The following is a 26199-nucleotide window of genomic DNA, read 5'->3' on the forward strand; positions in this document are numbered from 1 at the left end:
TAAAGAAAACTATGAAGCCTTGTTGCCAGCCTCTATAAGGAATGTCCTAAGAATCCTGTCATGGAGAATTCAGCGTATCTTCCTGTATTTTTGTCTGACCAAGAAGTAGAGGCCAGAGTGGTATGGTAGAGGTAGGCTTGGTATGGATCTCAAGCAAAATTTCTATACCTGAGTTGAAAGTAAACTTCTTTTATATATTTGTATGTTTGTGTACATACACAAATATTCATAAACAGCACAAATAAGAGGTGTAAAGTTGGCTGCTAGTAGGAGATGGCTGTCTTGCTTGAAGAGAGGTGAACTGAATTTTTATAGTTATATCCCTTGAAACAATTCAGGAGAAATATGAGGTGTCAGGAAGCTAGATGTGTGTAAATATAACTTGAGTTTCTCTGTGGATAGTTTATATTATTTACATTTATGGAAACTAGCTCCCATTTAGAATAACTAATGCAGGAATAACTGCAGAGTCCTGTCTGCTTTAAGGTCGATGTCTCTTTTGGTCATCCTTTCTGGATGTGTCATGAATCTTTGAAGAAATGTCAGACAGACAAGAATAAAACTTTCAGAATTATATTTTTTACCCTTATATTTCTTTTTCCATTTCAAGCTTTCTTTTTGTTGTTGCTGTTGTTTTAATTTGACCTGTTTGTTGCTCAGTACCCATCTGTTTCTTCCAGGGAAGTACTTAGTATAATAAAAGAGTTCCAGGTGTTCCTGGATGAGAGAATCTTTGGACAGAGTCGCTTTGCTAGAAACACTGTTTAATTTTGGGTTCTTTTACTCCAAGTGGTGAAGGTGACTTAGATGTTATTGTTAAGGAAAATGAATATTTTTCTGAGGGTTTTTGTTTTCAGGAACAGACTTAAAACAACAACAAAAAAGAAACTGAAACAAAAAAAACACTGCATCAGAAATTAATTTCTCATAGTAATATACTGTGATATTTTGTAAAAGCAACTGGTTTTATAAATTCAAAAGAAGCACTGGTCTAATAATGAAAAATAATGATGTAATTGCTTTCAAAAGATGATTGGCAATGAAGTCCTTCTAAGCAGGGGATTTAAGTAGCTGTTCAGGGGTATTTGTAACATTTGAGTAAATTGGATATATTCGTTCGTGAACAGTATGCCAAGGTGAGCTGTGCATTCCCACTGCCAAAATGAACTCCTTAACATGAAATATGCCTTGGACTATGGTAATGGGAAACTTCCCAAGATTTCACACGTTTCATGATAATCTCCATGGAACCCTAACACTTCCCATATGTTTTCATGGTTGGCAGGTGGAGTGGATACAACAGCAGGTGGTTAAAAGAAGGATAAAGAGGGATTATAAACCTGGTGGTACCCAATCCACTTATTTCAATGATCCCAAGTGGCCAAGCATGTGGTACATGGTAAGTAAATACAGCAAGGTCATTGACTCCGTTTCATGCTTGTGTTTAGTTGTCTGCTGTGATATTTTGAAAAGGGGCAGCAAAATATGTTCAAAAAAAGCCAATTTGTTTTTTTTTTATGTGACTAAGAGTCTGTAAACTCCTAAGAAGTATTGTAAAGCATTCCCAGTGAGCCCTGCAATAGGAAACAGTTATTGACACGTTCATTCATGAATGCTTCCTATTGCAAGATGTCTTGGGAATTAGTTGTTAGAGGGGGGGTTGGAACTGGATGATGTTAAGGTCCTTTCCAACCCTAACTGTTCTATGATTCTATGATAAACTTTCAGCACCAAGAATGGAAGGAACTTTGGTACAATCTGTGAGAGCAATGAAATCACTTGTTTTCAATATGTGAAATACGAGTATGTTTTCAATATGTTTTCAAATTCACTATCAAAAATGGATTGTTCAGTGGTACAATTGCATTCTTTTTAGTAATGAACAATTGCATTGTTGAAGTATGTTGTTTGTGCCATTCTTTGTCTGATACGCGTTTCATGTTTTCTGAGCAAAATATTTTTTCTTTTTTTTTTTCTTTTTTCCTGATAGTCACAGTTAAAGCCTGGTGTGAAACTTCTGTATTCGCAGTGTTTTTAAAAATATTTTTATTTTTCCTAGGGGCAAATCATAAAATCATAGGATCATTTGGATTAGAAGGGACATACTGTCCAAACCCGTGCAACAAGCAGGGACATCGACTAGGTCATGTTGCTCAGAGACCTGTCCAACCTCACATTGAATATTTCCAGGGATGGGGCATCTAGTGTCTCTCTGGGCAACCTTTTCCAGTGTTTCACCACCCTCATAATAAATAAATTCTTCCTTACATCTAGTCTGAATCTACCCTCTTTTAGTTAAATACCTCTTGTGCTGTTGCAATAGGCCCTGATAAAATGTCTGTACCCATCTTTCTTATAAGCCCCCATTAAGTACTGGAAAGCCTTTTAACTACAGTAGGATCTTCTCAGAGCCTTTTCTTCTCCAGGCTGAACAACCCCAACTCCCTCAGCCTCCCTCAGAGGGGAGTGTTCCATCCCTGTGGTCATTTCTGTGGCCCTCCTTTGGACCATCTCCAGCAGGTCCATGTCTTTCCTGTGTTGAGTCTCAACAGAGCAGAATGTCTTCCCTTGACCTGCTGGTCCTGCTTCTTCTGATGCAGCCCAGCATACAGTTGGCTTTCTGGGCTGCAAGTGCACACTGCTGGATCATGTACAGTTTTTTATTCATCAGTTAAAAGTTGTATTTAGTTGGAAGTTGACTCCAGCTGACATCTCTCCGTTTTGGCTGATGGAAGAGTTGCTTTATTTCTCAACTCTCCTGTTGATCTAGTTCTAAATCCCTACATGTTTTCTCAATACCTATGTTGCTGGTAGTAAGAGAAGGTTTTATGACTTCATAGATTGAATTGCTTTGGATAGGGAGGAGAATATGCCTTTCTGATGACAATCTGTAAGATAGTTTTCCTGAAAGTAGATACTGTCTTTTCAGGTATTTTGTTATTTTCAGAGCATTAGTTTAGTATTTCAGGTAAGTGAACAAAATTGTCCTACCGCAGCTTTAAAAATATTTTTTAAGTTTTTATTAACTTTCATTCTGGCTTGTAATTCATTGTTGAATACACTGAAAAACAAAAAAATATCATAGGTAATTTGTAAGAGTGAACAGTTGCTGTTAATAAACTCAGAAGTCCTTATCTTCATGGACGTATCAAATTAACATGTCAGAAAGTCTAATAACTTTGCTATTCAGTTTTATGAATTCATGTGTTTTAACGAGATGCTGATTAATAACTTTTCTTCCAAATTCCTCTTATGAAAGAACTGTAACACTGATTTCTCTTTCCTGATGGAAAAATTGTTCCACATTACATTTTCTGAGCTATTGAAGATCTGTGCCTCCTCTCACACAGTAGAAATCTATTTCATTTCTCTTTAATCACAGTATTGGGTTGATGTAGCTAAAGCTTTTCTTAGCAGTTTACTGTCCATTTTGAAAACAATTTTTATAAAAAATGTCATTCTTTTCAGTTGTTTGTAAAAGGTGTATTATTTTGGGTCATGGGATCGTGGCAGGTCAATTTTCCAGTTGATTGAAGTGTGTGTACTTGACTGTCTCCTCTAATACGTATGTTTATTCTGCCTTCCCAGCCTATAAATATGTGCATAAGGTGACAGACAGATGCCAGTAAATGGCAGTAGATCATGATATTGTGTCCTGTCCTCATTTTTTAAATTTTATTTCAGCATTTTTATTGAAACTAGACAATAACTGATTTCTCTTTAGATAATTTGCAGTTATTGAAGCAGCCTTTCAGCTCTGTGTTAGACTGAAAAGAGGGAGGCCAAATTTCAAGAGAGTAATAGTAGTCAAGTAAAACCCCACAGTTAGCTTATGTAATTTTTCCTTTGTGCTCCTAGATTTGTATAAAGGTTTTCAGTGCCACCATAGGTTTTTGGTGGAACAAGATCAGTGGGGTATGAATAATGCTTATAGCAGTTGCCTCTTGATTTTGTTCAGGAAGGTAGCAGTCTCCTGTTTATAAATCAGTTGTGTTGCCTAACCAGACACCACTTCACAGCTGCCCTACAATTGCTAATCTAATGCAGAAGGCACTTTAGGGCAGCAAATGGACTTTACTGTTTGTCTTGTACAACTTTCAGAATATTATCATTTACATACCTGTGGAAGTAACTCCACTGTTGCAAACTGTCTGGGAAGAGGCTGTTCCCGACTGATTGCATTTACCTCTGCTGAATAACTCTGCGTATGAGGAATATCTTTTGTGGTAGTGGTTTGATGACATTTTGTTGAGAGAGAGCACTAATGTATTAGCAAGTGCACTATTTCAGCAGAGGGAATAGCTAAAAATACATGAATTAGTTGACTTCAGGACTGACTTGGATCATAATCAGGTATCCTCATATGACTGTATTTGTGGTCGTAACCATAGCTACTTTTGTTAATGTTACTTACCTTTATAACATGAAGGGAATAAAAGGAATTTGAGGTTAGTTAATGAATCATAGAATGGTTAGGGTTGGAAAGGACCATAAATATAGTTCTAACCCTCCTGCCATGGGCAGGGACGCCTCACACTAGATCCAGTCACCCAATGCTCTGTCCAACCTGGCCTTGAACACCACCAGGAACGGAGCATTTATCACTTCTTTGGGCAGCCCATTCCAGTGCCTCACCACCCTCACAGTAAAGAACTTCTTCCTTATATACACTCTAAACCTCCCTCTTTAAGTTTAAACCCGTTACCCCTGATCCTACCGATACGGTCCTTGATGAAGAGTCCCTCTGCAGAATCCTTATAGGCCCCCCTTCAGATACTGGAAGGCTGCTATGAGGTCTCCACGCAGCCTTCTCTTCTCCAGGCTGAACAGCCCCAGTTTTCTTAGCCTTACTTCATATGGGAGGTGCTCCACTCCCGTGATCATCCTTGTGGCCCTTCTCTGGACTTGCTCCAAAAGTACCATGTCCTTTTTATGTTGAGGACCCCAGAACTGCACACAATACTCCAGGTGAGGTCTCACAAGAGCAGAGTAGAGGGGCAGGATCACCTTCTTCGACCTGCTGGTCATGCTCCTTTTGATGCAGCCCAGGATATGGTTGGCTTTCTGGGCTGCAAGCACACACTGCCTGCTCATGTTTAGATTCATAGAATCACAGAATCATAGAATAGTTAGGGTTGGAAAGGACCTTAAGATCATCAAGTTCCAACTCCCCTGACATGGGCAGGGACACCTCACACTAAACCATGCCACCCAAGGCTCTACAACCTGGCCTTAACACCGTCAGGGATAGAGCATTCACGGCTTCCCTGGGCAACCCATTCCAGTGTCGCACCACCCTCACAGTAAAGAACTTCCTCCTTATATGCAAGCTAAACTTCCCCTGTTTAAGTTTTAACCTGTTATCCCATCACTACAGTCCCTAATGAAGAGTCCCTCCCCAGCATCCTTATAGGCCCCCTTCAGATACTGGAAGGCTGCTATGAGATCTCCATGCAGCCTTCTCTTCTCCAGGCTGAGCAGCCCCAACTTTCTCAGCCTGTCTTCATACGGGAGGTGCTCCAGTCCCCTGATCATCCTTGTGGCCCTCCTCTGGACTTGTTCCAACAGTTCCATGTCCTTTTTATGTTGAGGACACCAGAACTGCACACAATACTCCAGGTGAGGTCTCGCAAGAGCAGAGTAGAGGGGCAGGATCACCTCCTTCGACCTGCTGGTCACGCTCCTTTTGATGCAGCCCGGGATACCGTTGGCTTTCTGGGCAGCGAGAGCACACTGAAGCCGGTTCATGTTCATTTTCTCATCGACCAACACCCCCAAGTCCTTCTCCGCAGGGCTGCTCTGAATCTCTTCTCTGCCCAACCTGTAGCTGTGCCTGGGATTGCTCCAACCCAGGTGTAGGACCTTGCACTTGTCATGGTTAAACTTCATGAGGTTGGCATCAGCCCACCTCACAAGCGTGTGGAGGTCCCTCTGGATGGCATTCCTTCCCTCCAGCGTGTCAACCGAACCACACAGCTTGGTGTCATCGGCAAACTTGCTGAGGGTGCACTCAATCCCACTGTCCATGTCACCAACAAAGATGTTAAACAAGACCGGTCCCAACACCAATCCCTGGGGGTCACCACTTGTTACTGGTCTCCAGCCGGACATTGAGCCATTGACAACGACTCTTTGTGTGCGGCCATCCAGCCAGTTCTTTATCCACCGAGTGGTCCATCCATCAAATTGATGTCTCTCCAGTTTAGAGACAAGGATGTCAAGTGGGACAGTGTCGAATGCTTTGCACAAGTCCAGGTAGATGACATCAGCTGCTCTACCCCTGTCCATCAGTTCTGTAGCCCCATCATAGAAGGCCACCAAATTGGTCAGGCAGGATTTCCCCTTAGTGAAGCCATGCTGGCTGTCACCAAGCACCTTGTTGATTTTCATGTGCCTTCACATGCCTTGGAAAATCTGCTCCAGGATTTTGCCAGGCACAGAGGTGAGACTGACTGGTCTATAATTCTCTGGGTCATCCATTTTCCCTGTATTGAAAATGGGGGTTATATTTCCCTTTTTCCAGTCGTCAGGAACTTCACCTGACTGCCATGATTTTTCAAATATGATGGCCAGTGGCTTAGCAACTTCATTTGCCAGCTCCTTCAGGACCCATGGATGGACTTCATCAGGTCCCATGGACTTGTGCACGATGTTTTCTGTCACTGCTACATTAGAAAGAGATTTTTAGGTTGCTGGCTGCAGACGTGTTATTGCAAAAGTAATAAAATTTTATCATGTACAGATTTTCATTTGGATTAATAATTAACTTTTGTTGTGTGTTAAGATTGATACCTTTGGCCATTGAACTGGCAAAATCTCCAACAGGGCTATAAATGACATAAATGTTAACACAAGTTCCTTCATTCAAAGACTTTGTCAAGGAAAATCTTATTGATGCTTTGTCTCACACAGCTTTTTCTTCACAAGCACTAGCCCTTGTAATTTTAATTGTCTGGGCTAGAAATAGTACATTTTTGCTGGTGTGATATTCATGGCAAGAAATTGGTTAGGCACAAGGGGGACTCAGGCTCTCTTTCTCTTTTTCGGCTATCGCAAAGTTTGAAAGTGTCTCTCAAGTGGAGTTCTGTGAAGAAATTAAAAGGACTTTTTGGATCACTCTACTTTTTTTTTTTTTTTTCCCATTAACTCTAAACACATTCCTCGAAAGAGCAGAGAGATTAAGAATATAATTATTTATCACCTTACGGTTCTGTGAGAGCTGAAGCAGACAACATTTCCAGAGCTACTCATCACCTTGTCCTGGGTTCAGCAGTAGCAGTCATCTTCGTGGTACTTTTCAAGCATACTTGTACTTTTCATTAGCAGGGGATTATCTATGGAGAAATTACAGGCTCTCATGCTTTCTAATAACAAGGAAAAGGCAATTTCTTTCTGACTTTCCTCCATGAAAGAAAGGAAAGCTGGAAGAAAACCAGCTGCTTTAGCATTACCTCTGAATCCTGATGCGTCTGTGCTTCAGAGTAAAATAGAATATTTTTGTAGGTTAATTAACAACATGAAACTTCACCCATTCAACTTTTATTTGAAACTGACCTACAGAATTCAGTCCAAATTGCTCAGAATGACCTAATGTCAGAGAAATAAGATCAGCAGGAAAGAAGGACCCTAGTTAACATCTCTTTAAAATTTTGAGTCAGGAGAGAGTGAAGTTCTGTATGCCATCCCCAGAGCTCAGCTGCCCTTGTATTGTCATGTAATAGCTAATAAATTCCTTCTTTTTCATTGATGTTGACAAAATAACATGTTTGTTAATAACTGGATTAACTATATACAATCAGTTTGTGTAACTGGAAGAGGTTGAAGTCAACCCTGAAGCCCTACTGCTATCTGAAACTGTTTTACTTGTAAAAACAACAAACTGTATCTTTGGAATGACTTAGAGGACTTTGTGCCTAACCAATTTCACTGTACCAGGCAGTTGGTTTAATGAGTTTCCTCATCTTCCCTGGATGCCATGGAAAAATGTTCATAAAAGCTAGAGGAGGTAAGTGCAAAAAAAAAAGGCAGGAGGGAGGAGGGTCAAAGATTTGGTAACTAGCTTAGACTTTAATAGACTTCAGTCACAGAACTCTCCTTGCTGACCATTTCTTTTTGCTCCCTGCTAGCAAGAGCTTTGTAGTGGTCATCTGAAACTGAAGTCCCAAGGGCACACAAGCAGAGCTTTCTGCAGCTGTAATCTAGTTCTGTGATGCTGGGCTCCATTGCGTATTTTTAATAATTGCAAGAAATTAATTTAGCCATTGTTTATTTTTTAACTGCTGTAAGAGTACAAAGGCACTGGCTACGTGTTTGGAGTCAGTTCAAGCAGGCACAAGTTCTTTTTCAATAGGATCAAGAATAATCCTCTGCAGTACTGTTATCATTCCTTCTGTTGTTAATAATAATTACTAGTGCTGACATTCTCTGAGTTGGAGAAGATTCCACTTACTACCAGGCTCTTCCTGCTCTTCATGGCCTGGTTACTGCTGGGCAGGAATTGAACGTATAACAGAATTTTTCTGTGGGACTGAGAATTTACTGGAGGAGGAGTATGTTTTGAGATGTGAGGCTGAAGGGAGAGTCACTGTTCTGTTACAACACCTGAGAATAAATGTGGTAGTTAAAGTGCATAAGCCAAGTGATTTCTTATCACTGGATGCCACTTCATCAGAGAAAGAGATGTGTAACCAGAGGTTACTCCTTATACCTGGAGAAGGTATGGCACTGACAGTGAGAAACTGGGGAAAGCTGGAACTTCCATTGTAATAATAACTGGGGCAAGATGGTATTCATCTGAGAAACTACAATGTAAAGTATCTGAGCTACCCACAAAAATAAATAATGTAACTTTTAAAATGGTGTACTCAGACAAGAATCTAGTCAGGGACTCCAAAATGCATACCTGGGGGTCATCCTGAAAATTTTTATAGCATGCAGTCTTACCTGAGAGCATAGGGAAGTAGCTGACAATATCATGAAAGCTGTAAACCTACAGCAAGAAATGGAACATGGGAATTTGCCTGTCAGCTTCTCAGGCAGAAAATGGGCAAAATAATCATACTTGTAAGCTGCTTGGAATAGAGGAAGAAGGAAACCACCTATTACATGTGTAAACCAAAGAAAATGCTTTCTTTTAATTGTCATTGCTAAACATATCCCACACCAACACAATTCAAAGCCTTTTTGAAGTAAAACTTTAATCTTGTTTTACACGTATCTTAGGTCCAAACTGATGTCACCTCACGCTCTGTTTTATGTAAACTGAAGGTCTTTTTGCTATTGATCTCTACAAATGAAGTACTCCCTCTTTAAAATTACTTTCCTTTTTCAGACTCTTTCATTTGCTCAACCTTTGTTATCTTCTCTTTACATTTATTCCTTGTTATTCCTTCTTTCTAGACATAAACTGGGTGTAAGACAAAATATGTTTGGAGGAGTGCTAAAAGCAGATAACTTAGTCTTCTGTTTGGAACCCAAAAGAAGGGCTTTTTGCATTGTACCGTAGTCTACTAGTTTTCTTTGAGAGGCAGCAATATAACAGAAAAGAATTATAAAACACTATAATTAACATAGTCTTAAAAATCTGAAAAACATATTAGGTAAATATAATGCACTTCAGTTGCTGAAAAAGTAAAATTTTCTTACAAAATTTTTGAAATGGTGCTCTAACAGAAATCTATAAAGCTAAGAAAAGATGCAGTGCCTGGCTGGGATATTTCTCGTGCTGATCATATTATTGACTTAACCTTCCTGATTTCCAAAACTGGACTGCAAGGACAAGCAGATGCACAAATGCAAAGTGTTTTAGGGGATTCAAGGTAGAAGAAGATTATAGCAGTGCCAGCAGGGCAGAATAAAACTAGGTGACTATGCCATAATGGAAACTGAGGTTTACAGATTACTTTGTGGGTAATACTTGATGAACTGCTTGGATGAGACAGCTGTATAATATTGTTGCGCAGTTATAATGTGGTGTTACTGAAATTTTTAGAAGGCTGTTGAGGATAAGAGACTTGCTGAGAAGCTTAACTCGTCATCCAATATTTATCAGTCACCAATATTTATCATCTTATATATTATATAAGATTTCTGGTATAGATAGATGAAATATAATTTATACTGCAATTGTGAGCAGTCCCTGCAGACTGATGAGATCTGAATTAGTTGTGTTTAGGCTGGCTGCCTCGAGCTCTGAAGCTGAAACCAAAACTCAGGAAAAATCGCTTACTTTTCACTTTCAGTAAAGACTGTGAAGTCAGCATTGCTTTCAGCTTTGGTGGAACTTGTCCCGTTTCTTCAGAAAACTCCTCTCGTATGCTATACAGTGCTCTGCAGTTATATTTGTGAGCTTCCAGGTGAGCTATACTAGCATTCACAGGGAAGGAAAGATACTCCTGGTCTCACATGGTACCGTTGACTCTAGACAGCAGCCAAAATGGGTCTTATAAGCCTTTATCCGTGAGTAAATGAGTCTCCCAAAATCCTGTAACCATGAAATAAGGTGGAGGTGAAGACTTAGAGAGGCCACCTGCTTACTCAATGCCACTCCTCCAACTCCAGGTGTGAGTGGAAGAACAGAGAGAGGGATTTTACATCCCTGGCCTGGCCCTTAGTGAGGTCAGCTAAGGTGAGTGGGACTGCAGAAGAGAACAGCAGGGATAAAGGAAGGAGTGACAGGCACCTGATGGGGCAGGCTGGAGAGAGATGGAGGGAGGAAGAGAGGTCACAGTGGGTCTGAGTGCAGGCCTGGGTGCAAGGGAGAGAGAAGTCTGGACAGAATTGCACCTGCCACATCCTAACACCACAGCAAATGAATACGTGTCACCCTCTTTTATGACCTCCTAAAAATTTATTTCTAATCCACCTATGCCAGGCATTGGCAGCTAAGGAAAAATCTCACTCACTTTTTATTTCCCTCCCAAGAGTTGTTCTCTCTCTTTCCATCTGTGCAGTAGAAGCCAAATCACTGTTTTCTCTGAGGTGGCATGCCATGCTTTTAAGTGTTTTGCATATTTTGTAACTTGGTTTGTTGTTTCATACACTTTTATATTTGTGTCTTCTATTGCATAAGAAGATTGAGCTTTTGGTGTTTTAGAAAGTTAGACTATCTGTCACTTCAGTGCAAGTGCTGCAAGAAAGAATCTGATTGTCAAGACATTACCTTAGAAATCTGTATTGAGGAAACGCCTCTTGTTCTCTGTGGACAAGGTAGAGCTAGTAACATAAGGTCAGGTAATACACAATTTGACCTAAATTAATTTCCTGTGGAAAAACAACAACATCCTTCAAGTAATGAAAAACCTGTAGAAGTGGAATTACACTTATCTACTGAAAAGAGATTACTGGTGCAACTAGTTCAGCAAGATTAGCAAATAGTTTAAAGACAGAATGACCAGATGGGCTTGATCTATTCCTCTGGGACATTCTGTTCTGACTTCCAGATAAGCAGCCCTGGAAGTGCCCAGAAAACACGAAATGGAAGCCAGCACTGTTCAGGGGTTATGCCAGCTTTTCACTGAAACAAGAAGCAGCAATATTGAAATCATTTCCATACTTGTTTGGGGAGATATTTGCCTGAGTGTCAAACATTTGATAATAAATCATACAGCACATATTCCTCTGCTTATTTACTACAGTGATTTTATCTTCAGAGGGAGAGTGTCTTTCATTTTATCTTTCACGAATTTATTAAAAATGGATTTTTTTTTTTTCTGGGCAACAACTGAGTCACATAAAGAAACTGCAGGTACTTTTCTTTATAATGTTGTTTGTGAAGTATCTTTTGTGTATAATACTGTATTTTCTGAACTGCCTTTTTCTGACTAGTTTCTGCAATTAATAAGGAAATGGTAGTGCCACAAAGTCTTTGCTGAAGGACAAATAAATCATATGGAATATAAATGGATATAAAATTGCTGACAATAACAGCTGTAAAGTGTGCCATACGGGGGCACCATTTGGTGTATTTCGGTTTTTATCTCTCACAGCACTTCAGCAAGAAAAGCATTAATCTGGTAGTATGCTTTTTCTCTTTTCAAAGAAGAAAGAATTTGCCCTTCATAAGTTATAAAAGCAATTTTTCAAGAGCAACTGCTTAGTTAGCTACCCACTTTCCGTATTTTCTAAAATCAAAATAATATCAAATAACAAAACAGTTTCTTTTGTTGGGCAATACTGAGTGCTCTATTAATGTTACTGAAAACAGGAGGAGGTAATTTCATTGTAAAAAATGCTTCTTTGCTTCAAGCACTCACTTTATGTATTTTCTTGCTATTGTTTGCATACTGAAAGTGCAGATACTTCAGGAAAAGGATTGCTAAATATTCATCTATTTAACTAGTATGTTAAAGGTTGGGTTTAACATAAAGAACACTGTACAAACAGCAAGAACCCCAAAATGGTCAGAAGTGCACAGCCACGGTACATAAGAATGAATTCCAAAGCTTGCCTGTCTTGTGGTCTGTTTGCTGAAGAATGAACTGGTGTGACATATTCAGTTTGCCCTTATTAGAAGCAAATTCATAGCCTATGAGACATAAATTTATGATGCAAACAGTAGCTGTATGATTGCCCAGTCAGGGGGCAAAAATGAGTGTAGTGCTTCCATAAGGTAATTTCCTATCCATTCTGTAACAGAGGAGAGCCAGACCTGTGTCGTGCCCTTTGCAAAGGAGAAATTGGAGAACCAGTGTTTAGCTCTAGGATGTTAGGTCTCATACCAGTGTTTAAATATCTGCCCCTCTTTACTGAAGACAGATGCCGTATGACACCATTAGAATGAGGACATCAAAACACCAGCTTTCCTTATTCATTCAGCTATGCTTTAGCATGACTTCCTGTATATCTCATGAGCAAACATTGTGACTAAAATTGCAAGCATACAGAGGACCTTGGTTCTCACTGACCCTGTTTTGACCTTAATTCATGCTCCTTTTTCAGTCACGTTTAAACAAAAAAGCCATCCAAAACCAACAAACAAAACAAAAGACTTCAATAACATGCATTCTGCACTGCTTCATTAGGTGCAGGTCATCCCTGGCGTTGCTTGTAGCTACTCCTAATGGCATGAAATCTCTGCTGGGAGTTACATATGCTGCTAAAGCCCTTTGAAGAGGAATTTCTGGTAGCCAAATAAGAAACAGCAGATGAGACCAAGAGCACCTCAAAATCTATCAGCGCCATTTTGGAGAGAAATCCAGCAAGTGCTTGCACATCTGCATGACTTTCAAATACAGCTTTGGTGAAAATTAACCTTATTTAGGTAGTCATATTTAAATTAGTCATTGAATACAGGAGACCCTGTCAGAGCAAGACTCCAAGTCTCCTCAAAGAGAGAAGTAGGGCTTCCAGAAAATATGCCAGTTGTAAGGTGTGGAGCAGTACAGACAGGATCTGTGCTTGGTGTTTTGCTGTGGAGGTGCAAAAATTTAAACACTGCCTGTTTCAAAATAAACTCATTTACAGCAAACATCAGAAATGCGTGGTGATCAGAGTAGGAAGTGTGCGGGAGGGAAGAGCCCTCTGACAGCCTCAGGAGGTGCAACTGTGAATCTTTTACAGTATTGATACCGCTTTTGTCTTACCTCTTCTATTGCATTAGAATCCACTAATCCATGAGTAGCATGCCATTTAAGCAAATAATTGCCCTGTCTTTTTCTATTTTTACATGAATCCCTAACAGCATGAAGCAAGTTATTTTCAGTTTTGAAAACAATTCAAAACTATATTAAACACAAGTAGTATAGGCACAGAAGCCTAAGGCAGATATAAATATATATCAGAGGCTAAACATTAAGTGTTTAGTAGGGTTTTCCTCTCCTGTGTCTTTCAGATAAGACAGTTTATTAGTAAACTACTGCTTGGGAGATAGCGTTTTTATGAATATCAACTCCTGGTTACAAGATTACATTTGGGAGCCAGAAATCTTGTTTAGGAAAAAATAAAGACAAGTTAAGCAAAGAAAAAAATGTTTCTGAAGTTTCAAAGAGGTTGCATAACTTCTCCTTTGTTCAACTTCCATGCACTCTTCCCCAGCCAGGTTTAATATTGAATCAGGATGATACTTTTTTCCCTTGTAAGTCTCCTGGTCTGTCTTCAAGTAGGCTGCAGTGCAAGTTTTCAGATGCCGTGTTTGAGTGGATTTTATATGATCCCAACTGCAGCAACTCTGAAATCCATAAATCCTGGATTAACTAATTCCCCATCTGTGTGAATTGAAATGTGGATAGAGGAATTAATACAGCTACTTAGAAAGTGTTACAACCCTTACATCTTGGTAAAGAGTCAGTATTCTTACAGAAAACATGATTCTGGAAAAAAAATGCCTCGATTCTCCTAGCCCACTGAATCTGTGTTATAAGACTTCCTCAGAGCCTTCATGTAGTGACGAAGTGTCTCGAGACACCAAACACAAGCTTGAAGCTCTATGTACGGTATCTTTGCACCTAGCTTCTCAGTCCTGTCTCCATCCCTTGCATCATCTCTTACAACCACCTGAACAACAGAGACAGAAATAAAAAAAGGGAGAGGGAGCAGGATTAAATTTTCTGACAACACTGGGAAGTTAGATTGGTTCAGCTTTCTTGAGGATCTTGATGCTCAGTTTATGGTGTCTACTGTCTTAGTTTTGATTTCATTAATTACCTGTATTTGCTACTCTCATATGGCTTTCCTTTTTAAAAGAGTCTCCTACAGTTTCTATTTGGTCCCTCTCCAGACTGGTGAAGAACTACCACGTTAGAGAATAAAAGTATTGTAAAAGTGAAAGCAAACTGCTGTTTTACATCCATCCTTTGAAAATGCCCAAACACACCATAACATCATTTTTTGCTTAATGGGGAAGTTGCATGCTGCTGACCAGTAGAAAGAACAAAACTCTAAAGGATTTCTGTCTTTTAAGCACACTCGCATTGGGCATGCAGTTTGCTTTCCCTATGTCTGACTTATGCTTCTTCTCCAGTACTCAGAAGTTTTAAGTATTGATCACACTGTGTGAAGCAGCTTTGTTCTTGTTTGGGACTTCAGATGTGCTGATGGCCTGAGACCATGTTATACACAGTATAAAATGTTACTGCTAAAACATTCTGAGGGCTAATTCTGTAGATATTCTCAGTGAATGAATCTACAAGGATGGCCAAAACCACTTTGTAAGCTTGGTTTGTTACTTTGCCAAGCCCTAGAAAAAGTCTTACGTTGTCTCAGTATTTGAAAGACTCACATACAAGATTTATCTCAGAATCTAATAGGAAAAATAAACCTAAGGCTGAGCCATGGATCTCTTTATGCCATTTAACAGGTAGAAGTTGTATGCATGAATGTGACTGTGAATGAAACAGAAGTTATGACCCATTTTGCCCCCAGGTAGGCACTAAAAAGCAGAGATCTCCTGATGCAGTTATATTGAATGGGAAAGGACAGGAACAATTTACATGTCTGTATAATTGCTTAGATTTTAAGTCATCACCATTTTTTTCTAGGCAATTGGGAAGAGAGATGCTACTAGGAATTTGATTCAAATAGGAAAGTTCAAATTAAAAGTAAACCCTGAAAACAGCATGACCATGTTTTCCCTGATTTCTCATCTGTGTAACAATCCTGTGATTATAGTCATGCTTCATCAAGATGTTAGTGTGATTCCTATGTTGCTTTTGGGAAGAGGCAAGGAGAAAAATACATAGCAATCAAATAAAGTATTTATTGTGAATTTAAAAGTTCTCACCTAGATTCTTGTTTCACTCTTTTGTATTCATGTTAAGTCTTGGCACCTGTAAGTCATAGGATAAGAGAAAGTGGCTGAATAGGGGAGGAAAAAAGCTTGTTTGGATGTTCATAAGAAGAAAAGATAAATCTTTGTTATGAAAGTGGCCAGTGCAATGGTACTGTTAATGAGATGCTCTGCAACAAACTACACAGGCACATGATCAGATCTTACACGCCTCCCTGGAATTAGGTATCCACCTGAATGGTTTGGAGATCAAGGACAGATTTAAGCATATTCCTCAGCTTCAGAGTGTGCTTAAAGTTTTGTTAATTTTTTCAGTGTCCTCAAATCAACAGTAATTGGCTGCTAGCTGACCCAAACTTTTTGTTTAAATAAGCCTGTTACTACAGTGTGATTACTTGTTAGTTCGTTTTGTGGATTGTTTTATGTCAAGATAAATCAATACAGGAATTGACCAGGTTGTCTGTAACAAGGCTCTGAAATGGATCTTCAGTTTAATCAATACAAAAGCTTTATTTATTTTATGCAGCACCAAGGTTATAAAAACAAACCCAACTTTCTTCTTGCATTGCTTAGAGACCTTTTTTTCCTTGAAAGATCTTTATCTTTTATACAAAGAGCAGAACAACCACATAAACTCATATTATTCTGTTTTAAAACAATCCCTACCTATGCACAGAGATGCTTATCAATTAAAATTTCTAGATTTTCTTCCCAAAGAAATGAACATCTATTTTTTCAAGATTTTGTGTCACCCACCCCTGAAGGTAATGGTCAAAGGGAAGTAACACTCAAGACATCACCACATTTGAATGTTCCATGTCAGTTCCCCTTTGACATTATTGCTTTGCCTATTTAGTTGATTTTTATACATAGTAATCAATATTTTTGTGCCTATTTAGAGTGGAGTTACTTGGGATATGCTTATATTTGAGGCAGCACCTAACTGCAGAGACCAAAACTCCTTCTCAAAGTATTTGAAAGCAGTTAAATGGCAGAGGAAAGTTTTATTTTCTCAGATCGTACTTCTTAATAGAGAGTTCTGTGAAGCTCCTGACACAGAACTGCTTTAGTTTTATGGAAGCCAGCCTCCAGATCTGAACTCCTTTGGTTGATTCCTTTCACGGATACAGCAGAGGATTGTCTGACCATTTTGTCTGACCAGTAATCAGTACAATCTGCAATCACAAGTCCAGAATATGTAATCAAACCGCAGTAGGTGTTCAGTAAGACATTAGGTAGAAGATGGTATTTGTAAAAGTCACATCTATATGAGCATTGTCTTAATGATTAGCTATTACAAATCTTACATCTTATAAGTGCATGTTTATCATGCTCTGTACTTACTGTGTTAGGCCATTCTTTAGTAGATTAAGAAATGTTCCCCCTTCAAAAGTATCATCTCTATTGAGTTACTTGCATGCTGCAATCAAGTTACAACTTCACCTTCCCTTAGATAAAATAAATTCTTTGAGCTCGTTAAGAATCACTGTAAATTGGGTTTCCAGCACTTCGCTCAGAAAACAAGCAGCAGGTAGTTACTGCTCGTTTTTCAAAAGCATCATTTTTGAAACATTAGTAGTAGGCACATGCACATACCGTTCCAGGAATAGTATCATTGCTGTCATTAAAAAACATGTGTTAACTCTCCTTGCTATCCTAGTGCTTAACTGTCACAGAATAATATATGCTTCACAGAGCATCTTCTTGAAACTATAGGTGACTGTCTACCTTACTTGAATCTTTTTCACCATTACTATGTTTCTGGCCACTATCTCTCATTTTATGCCTGGTACTCTCAGTCCTACAGTTCTACAGCATAATCTTGTGTATGGTTTTATGTAAAATTATACTAGAAACCCGCCTCTTAAATAGATTCACCTTCATAAGTGATCCAGATTACTCTGGCTCTATTGCCATCATTACTTTGCACTCCACTAATTTCCGGAACTACAAGGAAGCATTGTAGCCTCTTAAGATTTGAGACTTAATAATTGCACATGCTCAGTAATGTTTCCTTAAACAAAATGAGTATAACTGTGTCTGTTCAGCTACATAATGGCTCCAGAGTACAAACCAACATGTCAAATCCTCTGTTAGCTTCCTTATGAATGGCTATGTTATTAAGTGCTTACAGATTCATACTATGTCTCTAATGGGTCCAAAGTTCTCATTACAGTTTTTAAGTAAATAATCTCACTTTGTAACTGCCTCATGCATGTCCATGTTAGAAGATAGCAGTTGGGAAAAGGTTTACTGGAGGTACATTATATTTCCCAGAGAATTCGCCTTTTTACTTGGAAGACCCTCTTTAGCTTTGCATTTTTGGCGCACCTTCATGTTATAGTAGTATTTTTAGCTAAACGGCAGAGCCAGTAGGAGAAACAAAACAATCTGGGAAAAAATCCATTTACAGCTGAGGTTTGAAAATCAAGAAAGTTAAGCATCAGAAGACCAAGTGACAGGAATTATAGGAGAAATGGATAGAGATGGTAGGAATGACAAGGAGGAATGCAGACTGCAGAGAACACAAATCACAGAGAGTATTTTGTAGCTCTGGAACCAGGAAAAGCAGTGGATGCAGAAGAGTTGCTAGCAGTCACAAAACTAAGAACTCTTACATTTAGTTTATTTCTGACTGTGTATAGGTTTCCTTTCTGAGAATACTCTGATCATGGCTTTCTTTACTTTCTCTGGGTATGTCATCTGCTGATTTTCTGGTTCTTTTTAAAGATACCTGCAAATGCTGAGGCAGTTAACATTAATGGTATCATTTCAAAGCTGAGACTGCCTTACTCACAGACTCTACATAAGCGTGACAGTCATGAATGTGATCTTCTTCCGAGTCCCAGTTAGACAAACTACATTTTTGAGTCTTTGATGTGTATAAAAGGTGCTTATACTGAGTTTGTATATATATTCTCTCTGTCTACAGGAATACATTCCTCTAGTTTCGGTTCAAAATTCTGTTCTCAGATTAGTTCCACACAATCACTTTACTTGCAACTGGCGGAAGTTCCTTCATATTACTGCTGCAGACAATACAATATAGGTGTCATTAGTGATAAAGTTGGAGTTTAGTTTTGTAGCAGATCCCCACATCCCTTAAAGTCCTGTTACTAGAAAGCTCCATAGACATTGGTCTCTGTACAGTTCTCTATATAGAACAGTGTTTGCAAATATATTGGACTTCTCCAGAACCTCTCTGCAGTATCTGTATTTGCTGGGATAGATTGAATCCTGACACTGCTGAGATTTCCTGTAAGACCACTTGCAGTTTCAACATTTGTTGCCTGTTTTGCATAGTCTTTCATGTACAGCTGTGGCATAGGCCTCTGGACTAACCTTCAATGTTGCAGAAGGATTTCAACAGGTGAGAACAACTTTAATCTGCTGAGTCGAATTTCCTGAGATGATAACAAGAGTAACTGTGTGATACTTCTTTGTCTTATGCAAAGTTTTTGGGTTTTAATTGAATGGCCTTTCTTTTTCCTTCCTAGTCTTCCCTAGATTTCTCTGGGCTTGTTCTCTCATTTCTGCCAGATGATCTCATCTGCAAAATATAACTGGCCACTCCCTCTAGTGGTTTGGTCTTATCTTCCCAGGTTTCTCTTATAATACACAGTGGGCCTTGCATTCATCAACCATAGCACATTCAAATGGTGAAAAGCCTGTTGGTGCCTAGGGCACTTACTTCCCTATAGACAAACTAAAATAGAAGCCATTCATCTTAGTCTGATCCTGTACTGTTAATGAATTTTCACAGCATGCATTTCAGTGTTAGATTAAACATTTCTGTAAGGCTGTCTAAGGAGGGTATGGAGTGGTTTTTATACTCCTGTCTCAAAAGAATAGTTTCATGCGCTTAAAGTTTGTCCTCTGGCAAGTTATACTTTCCTTTGACATATGAACCAAGCAAATAATGGGACCAAGGGTACAATAACCTGAAGGCTTTTTATGGTTCTTAGGGAAAAGGCTTCTAGGTATCAAGTAGCATAGATGTTTATTGCTGAAATAAAGGCACTATGAAACAGTTTCAGCCTCAGGAGCTAAACATGCCTGCAAGAAAACAGGGAGAAACTCCTTCTCCATTACTAATAATGGAACATAAGGCTGTAATCATATTCTGACTTACATGTGCCTTACTTTTCCCCAGGGGACAAAAGCAGGTAGGAAAAGTAGGGACATGTATCTTTCCTTCAACCTCCTGAACAAGTCCTTTGTCTCACATCTCTCCCTCTCATTGTCCCTCTCTCCTTCCTTCTACCCCCAGGACATCCCACCATTAACACCAGATGTCACCAGGCTATTGCCTCATGGATCAGAGGGACCATACCGCAACATAAAATAGGGGGAAAAAAGGACTGCAGCAGTGCAACCGTCCTTAAAATTAGGGTACAAGCACTCAAAGCGAACATATATTCATCTATTTCCTCACAAGTCATCTCATTCCTATAAGTTCATAGCATTCTTGGAAAAAACAAGTTTTGTGGGCCATCCAGAATCAACTCTCCATTCACACCCAGCATTCCTGTAACGGTATATCGTTCTTAAACTTCTCTTTTCTGTGTAAAATGAAAAGAGATCAGAGGGGGAGGGAAGTCAGTTTGTGTAAGCCCCAGGCTCCTCCCAGTCTCATCAGTCTCTGTGAGGGTTAATGATTAATTGAAGCCATCTGCTCAGGGCTTCTCTCCTTGTAGTTAGTTTGATACTGTCACATATGTTCACACAAACTCTAAATAAATCCACCTTCGTTTCCCATGCTCCTTAATGACTTAAGATAGAAGTAATGGGTTTTGACTTGAGAACAGCTTAAAATATAAGTCTATAGTAGTGTAGAAAGAATTCTTAGAAACTTGTGAAAGCTGTTTTAAAATAAGACTTACCATCTCTCTGTTTAATTTGTGTCTTAGAAATAATGAAAACATCAAGTCTAGCTTGAGAGAGAGGAAGAAACTTGGGTCTTGCTGGATAACTGCAACTGTAGGAATGATGCTTTAAAAAAAGGCAAAAAATTTGGGACTTTTTGTAAAACTGCCCTATTTTTCTTTCTTTTTTTGGGAATCAGAGGAGGTCAAATAAAAATATGTGGCAAAGGCCACAAAAAATGGTAGAATGGAAAGAATTATCTCTCTGAGGAATTATTCATCCTTTGTGAGCACTGGATCCCCAGGGTTGATGGTGTGCAGCTGAGGCCAGGGAGCAGCTGTTCTTTTCACGTATTCTCTCTAATTAATAAAAGAATTGGCATAGTTCTTTTTTTTTTTTTTTTCCCCTTAGACAGGTAAAAATGCATTAACTTTTGATCTGCTTGCTGGCCTTTTCTTGCCAAGTAGGCTATTTATATAATAGTGATAGTATCAGTAAGTCAGTCATCATACAGTCGTTTTGGGAGAATACTGCCACATGTAGAGATAAATTTCCATGCATGCTTTTTTTCTTCCTACATTTCTTAGCAGCAGCCAGACTGTGGAAATTATTTCTTTTCTCCCCTCTCTGTCCATTACTGACTCTCCAAGATGTTCTGCATCAGGTTCTTATATTTCTCGCAATACTTCCCAGGGAGAAATCTGTCCATACGTTAACACATACTTCTCAACATGTGAGCACTGATTCAAGAATATACCAGATGTACCAGGTCTGTAATATGCCATTTGTATGGATGATTTTTGCATTCAGGGTAAAATGGACACGTTCTAGATGCCTTTATTTGCAATTTCCTCATCTTCTCCTTATCCTCCCTCTTCTTCTAAGTCATCATCGTTGTTTTCTTCTTTCTAGATACGTATGTATTTTTGCTCTTTGGAATGATGTGGTGGACCTTTGTAGTTTTTGTAAATGCAGCTTTTCATATTTGTATCTTAGTGGAGGTGTCAGAACATGCACAATTGAAATTTAGCTACATTTCTCTTTGCCTTGAAGGAGTCTCTTATGTTGCTGCCACATGGCAAGGAAACAGGACTGGAGGCAAACACTATAATGGAGCCACAGGTCACGTCCCATGGAGAAAAAAGAGATGATAGCAGAGACAGATTATTTCTGTGCCTCTGCAGCCTCCAGAATTTGCAGCTGGGAGAGAAACTTTGCTGTCTGTAGACCTAGAAGGGGGGAAGTTTCCCACTCCTGAAGGTGATGCACTGTGGTCAGCCTATGGAACATGCGTATACAGGGCTTCCCTGAATTAACTCATATTTAGGCCAGCACACAGGTTACAGAAAAACAACCAGTGTAGGCTTAAAAAAGTGCCAGTGATGGAGAAGTGATGGAATTGTCCTGAATACAAATTTAATGCATTATGAATTATTCTGTTCTTGGAAAGAAAAGCAGTGTTATCACAGCCAAAGAATAAGATTTATGAGCTTCTTATTTTTTCACTGCAAACCCCCATATATATAGTCTTGTAAATTATTCTTGTCTCACTATAGCCATCAGATACTCTTACGAATACAAGAAACCCTTTTATATTATTTCCTGTTCTCCTTCATTGCTTAAACAGACATAAAATGAAGTATGTCTGTGATTGTTCTTATTGGCCTCTAAATGTATTTTTGCTTGTTAACTTACAGAATCAATAAAGCTTAAGAACCAAATTAATCTTTGAAGTAAATTGCAAGTTTTACAAGCAATAAATTGGTGTTAAATATTTAATATGGTACACTCTTGAAATATTTCTCTTGATACAGGCACAGATAAAATAGAAGCAATTCAGTAAAACATGACTCCAGAAGTTGGATGGAATTTAATGAAAAAAATCTTGTATTTGAAATGAGTCACACTTTACATTGCCTGCCTGCTCTTGCTAGAGCTTAAAAATATTGTGTGCAGCAATAATCAGAAATTATTTAAAGATAAAACTCAGAATAAAATAATTTCCTATGCAGTTACTAATTGCTGTGCACTAAATACCAGGTTATGTCTGCTGCAGGTACACCATCTTCTTCTAAAAATCTTTCTTTCACTTTTATTGTGGTGAAAGAATAAGAAATGTGAGAATTACTTTTAAAAGGAAACATTATTTTAATAGCATTCTTAGAAAATGTAATTTTCAAAGCATGTTGTCATGATTTCTATTACATGACATGAGCCATTTTAATAAGGACCCTCCATAGCCAACTTTCCTGATTACCTCCCTCCTTCTTTCCCCTTTAAAATTGGATCCCATCAAGAACATAAAGAAAAGAGATTATTTCTCTTTTTTGCAGGAAAGGAGAGAACAATTGGCAAGTTTTAACTTAGAACACTGTGCAAAACTGTACTTCAGAAAGCTGAAGGTACCATCAGGAAGTCTTCTTTACTAAAGTTAAAAGCTGATAAACTTTATTACCTGTGCATTTGCCTGGACCAGCTAAGAGTGCCAAATAGCCCACCTTCCATTCCTGTCACAGAGCAGGTAGATGGTCTCTTTTTTTCTGATAGCACCACAAAATACCAGGATCCATTTGTTAGCCCTGTGCGTCACCTTCTTCCTGCTCGTGTTGGTCAAGGTCAGTGGATAGGCCCTTGACTGTCCTATCTCTACATGCGATCTTATGAAACTTCTGTCTTCTCAGTGCTTGCAGATTAGTAGCTGACAAAACCCCTAATCTAAGGAACCTGACTGTAGCCTGCTTGTTTTTGTCTGTGCCAAAGATTGTATCCTTACTACTCTAGTAACACCAGGAGGGCTTTCTTCTTGTTTCTTCTGTTGTTGTTGTTGTTCTACTGCTGCTGCTGCTCTTTCTTCTTCTCCTCAATATTGAAAGAATGTATCTAATGTAAATCTAAATGTAGATCTAAATGTATCTAATCTCTGCGTGGGAACTAGTGTTTCAGAGCTTTCCTGGGGTCGGGAGCATTTGCACTGTTCCACTAAATGAGATCCAAGGTCTGCCAGCTCACAGTTGGTCTTTAAAATTGTGTAATTCTGATTATCATTTTGTGTTTCTCTCTATTCCCTTAGATACTGACAAGATCTTGTCAAATAACTTCTTGCAAATAAAATACTACGGGAAACCAATGCAGGGTACCTCATGAAGACTTAAAGAGAGCACAGTATGCTGTTTCTGAGAGAGACTGCATGTCACAGGATTAGAAACTTCTGTTTCTACTCTGGTTATAGACTTAACAGGCATTGCAAAAGACAGAACAGAATTTTGTAGTCATTGTTCTTTTAATTTTATTTCAGTCTCTGGAATTCCAAAAGATTTTGACTGTTGATGTGATTCTTGATTTCTCAGTTTAACTGTTCAATTTTATTACTGATCCATAACTGGATACACCAAGCCTCCAACCACAAAAATCAGTGCAGCAGACAGGAAACATTAAGATAATTACAATGATCATAAGTTAGTTTTTAGAGATAATTTCACAAAGTAGGAAGGAGAATCTAGGTCCATGTCTGACACTGAAAGCATCATGCGAGCATCCAACAGAAGACCTTTCTAGTATTATGTCTGCTCGTTAGTTGCAGAAAGGCATGCTTCCAAATTGGCTGTCCAAAGATGTCTAAGTGATTCTTTTGTCTTTTTATGCTCATAACCATTAAGTATGAGAAAAGTTCAATACTGAAATTTTTCTTACTATAGTCCTCTTGCTTCCTGCATGTACCACAGAAGTCCCTCAAACTTGCAGATGGTTTCTATTAAATACTAATGGTGATATCATTAAAATTTCCCCATTAAACAGTCCAAAGAAAAGCATCATCCTTTGGATGCCTTTTAAAAATCTCAGTAAAATTACTCTATGTAACTGGGTGAGAGGTTGTTTATTCCTTTTGATGGTATCCTCCAGGCAATAGATGAAAACAATGTATGTTGAAATAGTTCTGGCTTACTGCAGTTATCTATTCATGGTATCAATAAACGAAATTTCTGACTTACTTCATCTGCTTAAAGAGAGGGGAAGTTCAGAAGACTAACCCATTTTATACTGTTCCTCTTAAAACTCAAAAAAAAGCAATAGTCCAAAAATTGACAAATCCAAGAAAAACTTCCAAGCACACAGTTTTAGTATGTTATCATGACAATTCTTTTCTTTTTGTTAAAAAAAAAAAAATGGGAAAAATAGATGGAAAATGAGGTATAAAATTCAGTACTTACCCATTGATATAAAATTCAGTCACTAAGGATCATGTAATTGTTATTATCATATTATCATATGTGATAGATGTTTTACTACTTCTTATTTGGGCAACACTGTAAATTGAAACAGTGTTTCTAAACTCATTAGGAAAGCAGCCCTCTGCTAAGAACCTGATAATGTAATTTGGATAGGTGGTAAAGAAGCAGCATGAGGTTAAAGACAATTTATAGAATGGAACACAGTAGTGGAAAATTCCTTACAAGAAATGTTTCTGAAGGAAAGAGAAATTTAAAGCCTGTGCACACACCTACTCAGTCACTCTTTCCCTGTGGGGATGGGGGAGTGAATCAGAAGGGTAAAAGTGAGGAAACTCATGAGTTGAGATAAAGACAGTTTAATAGGGAAAGCAAAACTGTGCACACAAGCAAAGCAAACCAAAGAGTTCATTCACCACTTCCCACGGTCAGGCAGGTCTGCAGCCATCTCCAGGAAAGTGTGGCTGCATCACATGTAACAGTTACTTGAGAAGACAAACACCATCACTCCAAATGTCCTCCCCTTTCTTCTTTCCCCAGCTTTATATGCTGATCATGATGCCATATTGTGTGGGATATCCCTCTGGTCAGTTGGAGTCAGCTGTCCTGGCTGTGTCTCCTCGGGACTTCTCCTGCACCCCGAGCCTCCTCGCTGGTGGGGTGACGTGAGAAGCAGAAAAGGCCTGTGTAAGCACTGCTCAGCAATAACTGAAACATCCCTGTGTTATCAACACTGTTTGCGGCACAAATCCAAGACAAAGTGCATACCAGCTACTATGAAGAATGTTAACTCTTAATCCCAGACAAAGCCAGCACAGAGAGACAGGAAGGAGTGCAAGTGAAATCCAGTAATAGGTGGCATCTTAGATGCTGTTCAATGTGGAACAGCATATTTGTACCATGTTATAGTATTTGAAAAGTTCTGAGATTTAAAGTATTCCTGACAAAAACAATTTAGGCTGCTTTGAGACTGATAAATCTGGAGAAAATAAGACAATAATCTGGGGGAAGGTATAATTTGTGGTTAAAGTATGGGAATCTGAGATGAGGTGTTGAACCAGTGAAAACTGGAACATAAGTGGTAAAAGACTGTACTGGAAAAGAAAAGCAAGGCTAGGATCAGGGGGAGAAGAATGTAGATGAAGAATTGTGAGGGGAAAGAAGAGTAAGGAGGAGAGGTGAAAAGAAATAAAGATGCTATTTTTAATAGGGCTTGAAAGTGTGTTCTATATTGTAGCCATAAGAACTGAACCCTTCAACTGCTGTTGAACTACTCCCCGTTGTATGCTTCTTGGTGCCTTTGCATTTTGTATCCGTATGTTACATACCTGTGTTCCAAAGTTATAAGTGGGCATGGAGTTATACCTGCCTGGAAATTTCTCC

At 38.8% G+C, this 26199-nt stretch overlaps 1 protein-coding gene across 4 annotated transcripts in view; it reads left to right on the top strand.

Annotated features, from left to right (window-relative positions):
* PCSK5 (proprotein convertase subtilisin/kexin type 5) overlaps positions 1-26199 on the top strand; it is a 268581-nt gene that overhangs the window by 58170 nt on the left and 184212 nt on the right. For all 4 annotated transcript variants that reach the window (XM_057432936.1, XM_057432938.1, XM_057432939.1 and 1 more), the window contains exon 3: positions 1286-1399. In XM_057432936.1, the coding sequence (XP_057288919.1) occupies positions 1286-1399 (114 nt within the window). The remainder of the gene's footprint in view (positions 1-1285; positions 1400-26199) is intronic.

This window comes from Pezoporus wallicus, unplaced genomic scaffold (assembly GCF_028554395.1).
Source record: "Pezoporus wallicus isolate ANWC-B61680 ecotype Strahan unplaced genomic scaffold, APGP_CSIRO_Pwel_v1 contig_2910, whole genome shotgun sequence".
In the NCBI taxonomy this organism is placed as follows: Eukaryota; Metazoa; Chordata; class Aves; order Psittaciformes; family Psittacidae; genus Pezoporus; species Pezoporus wallicus.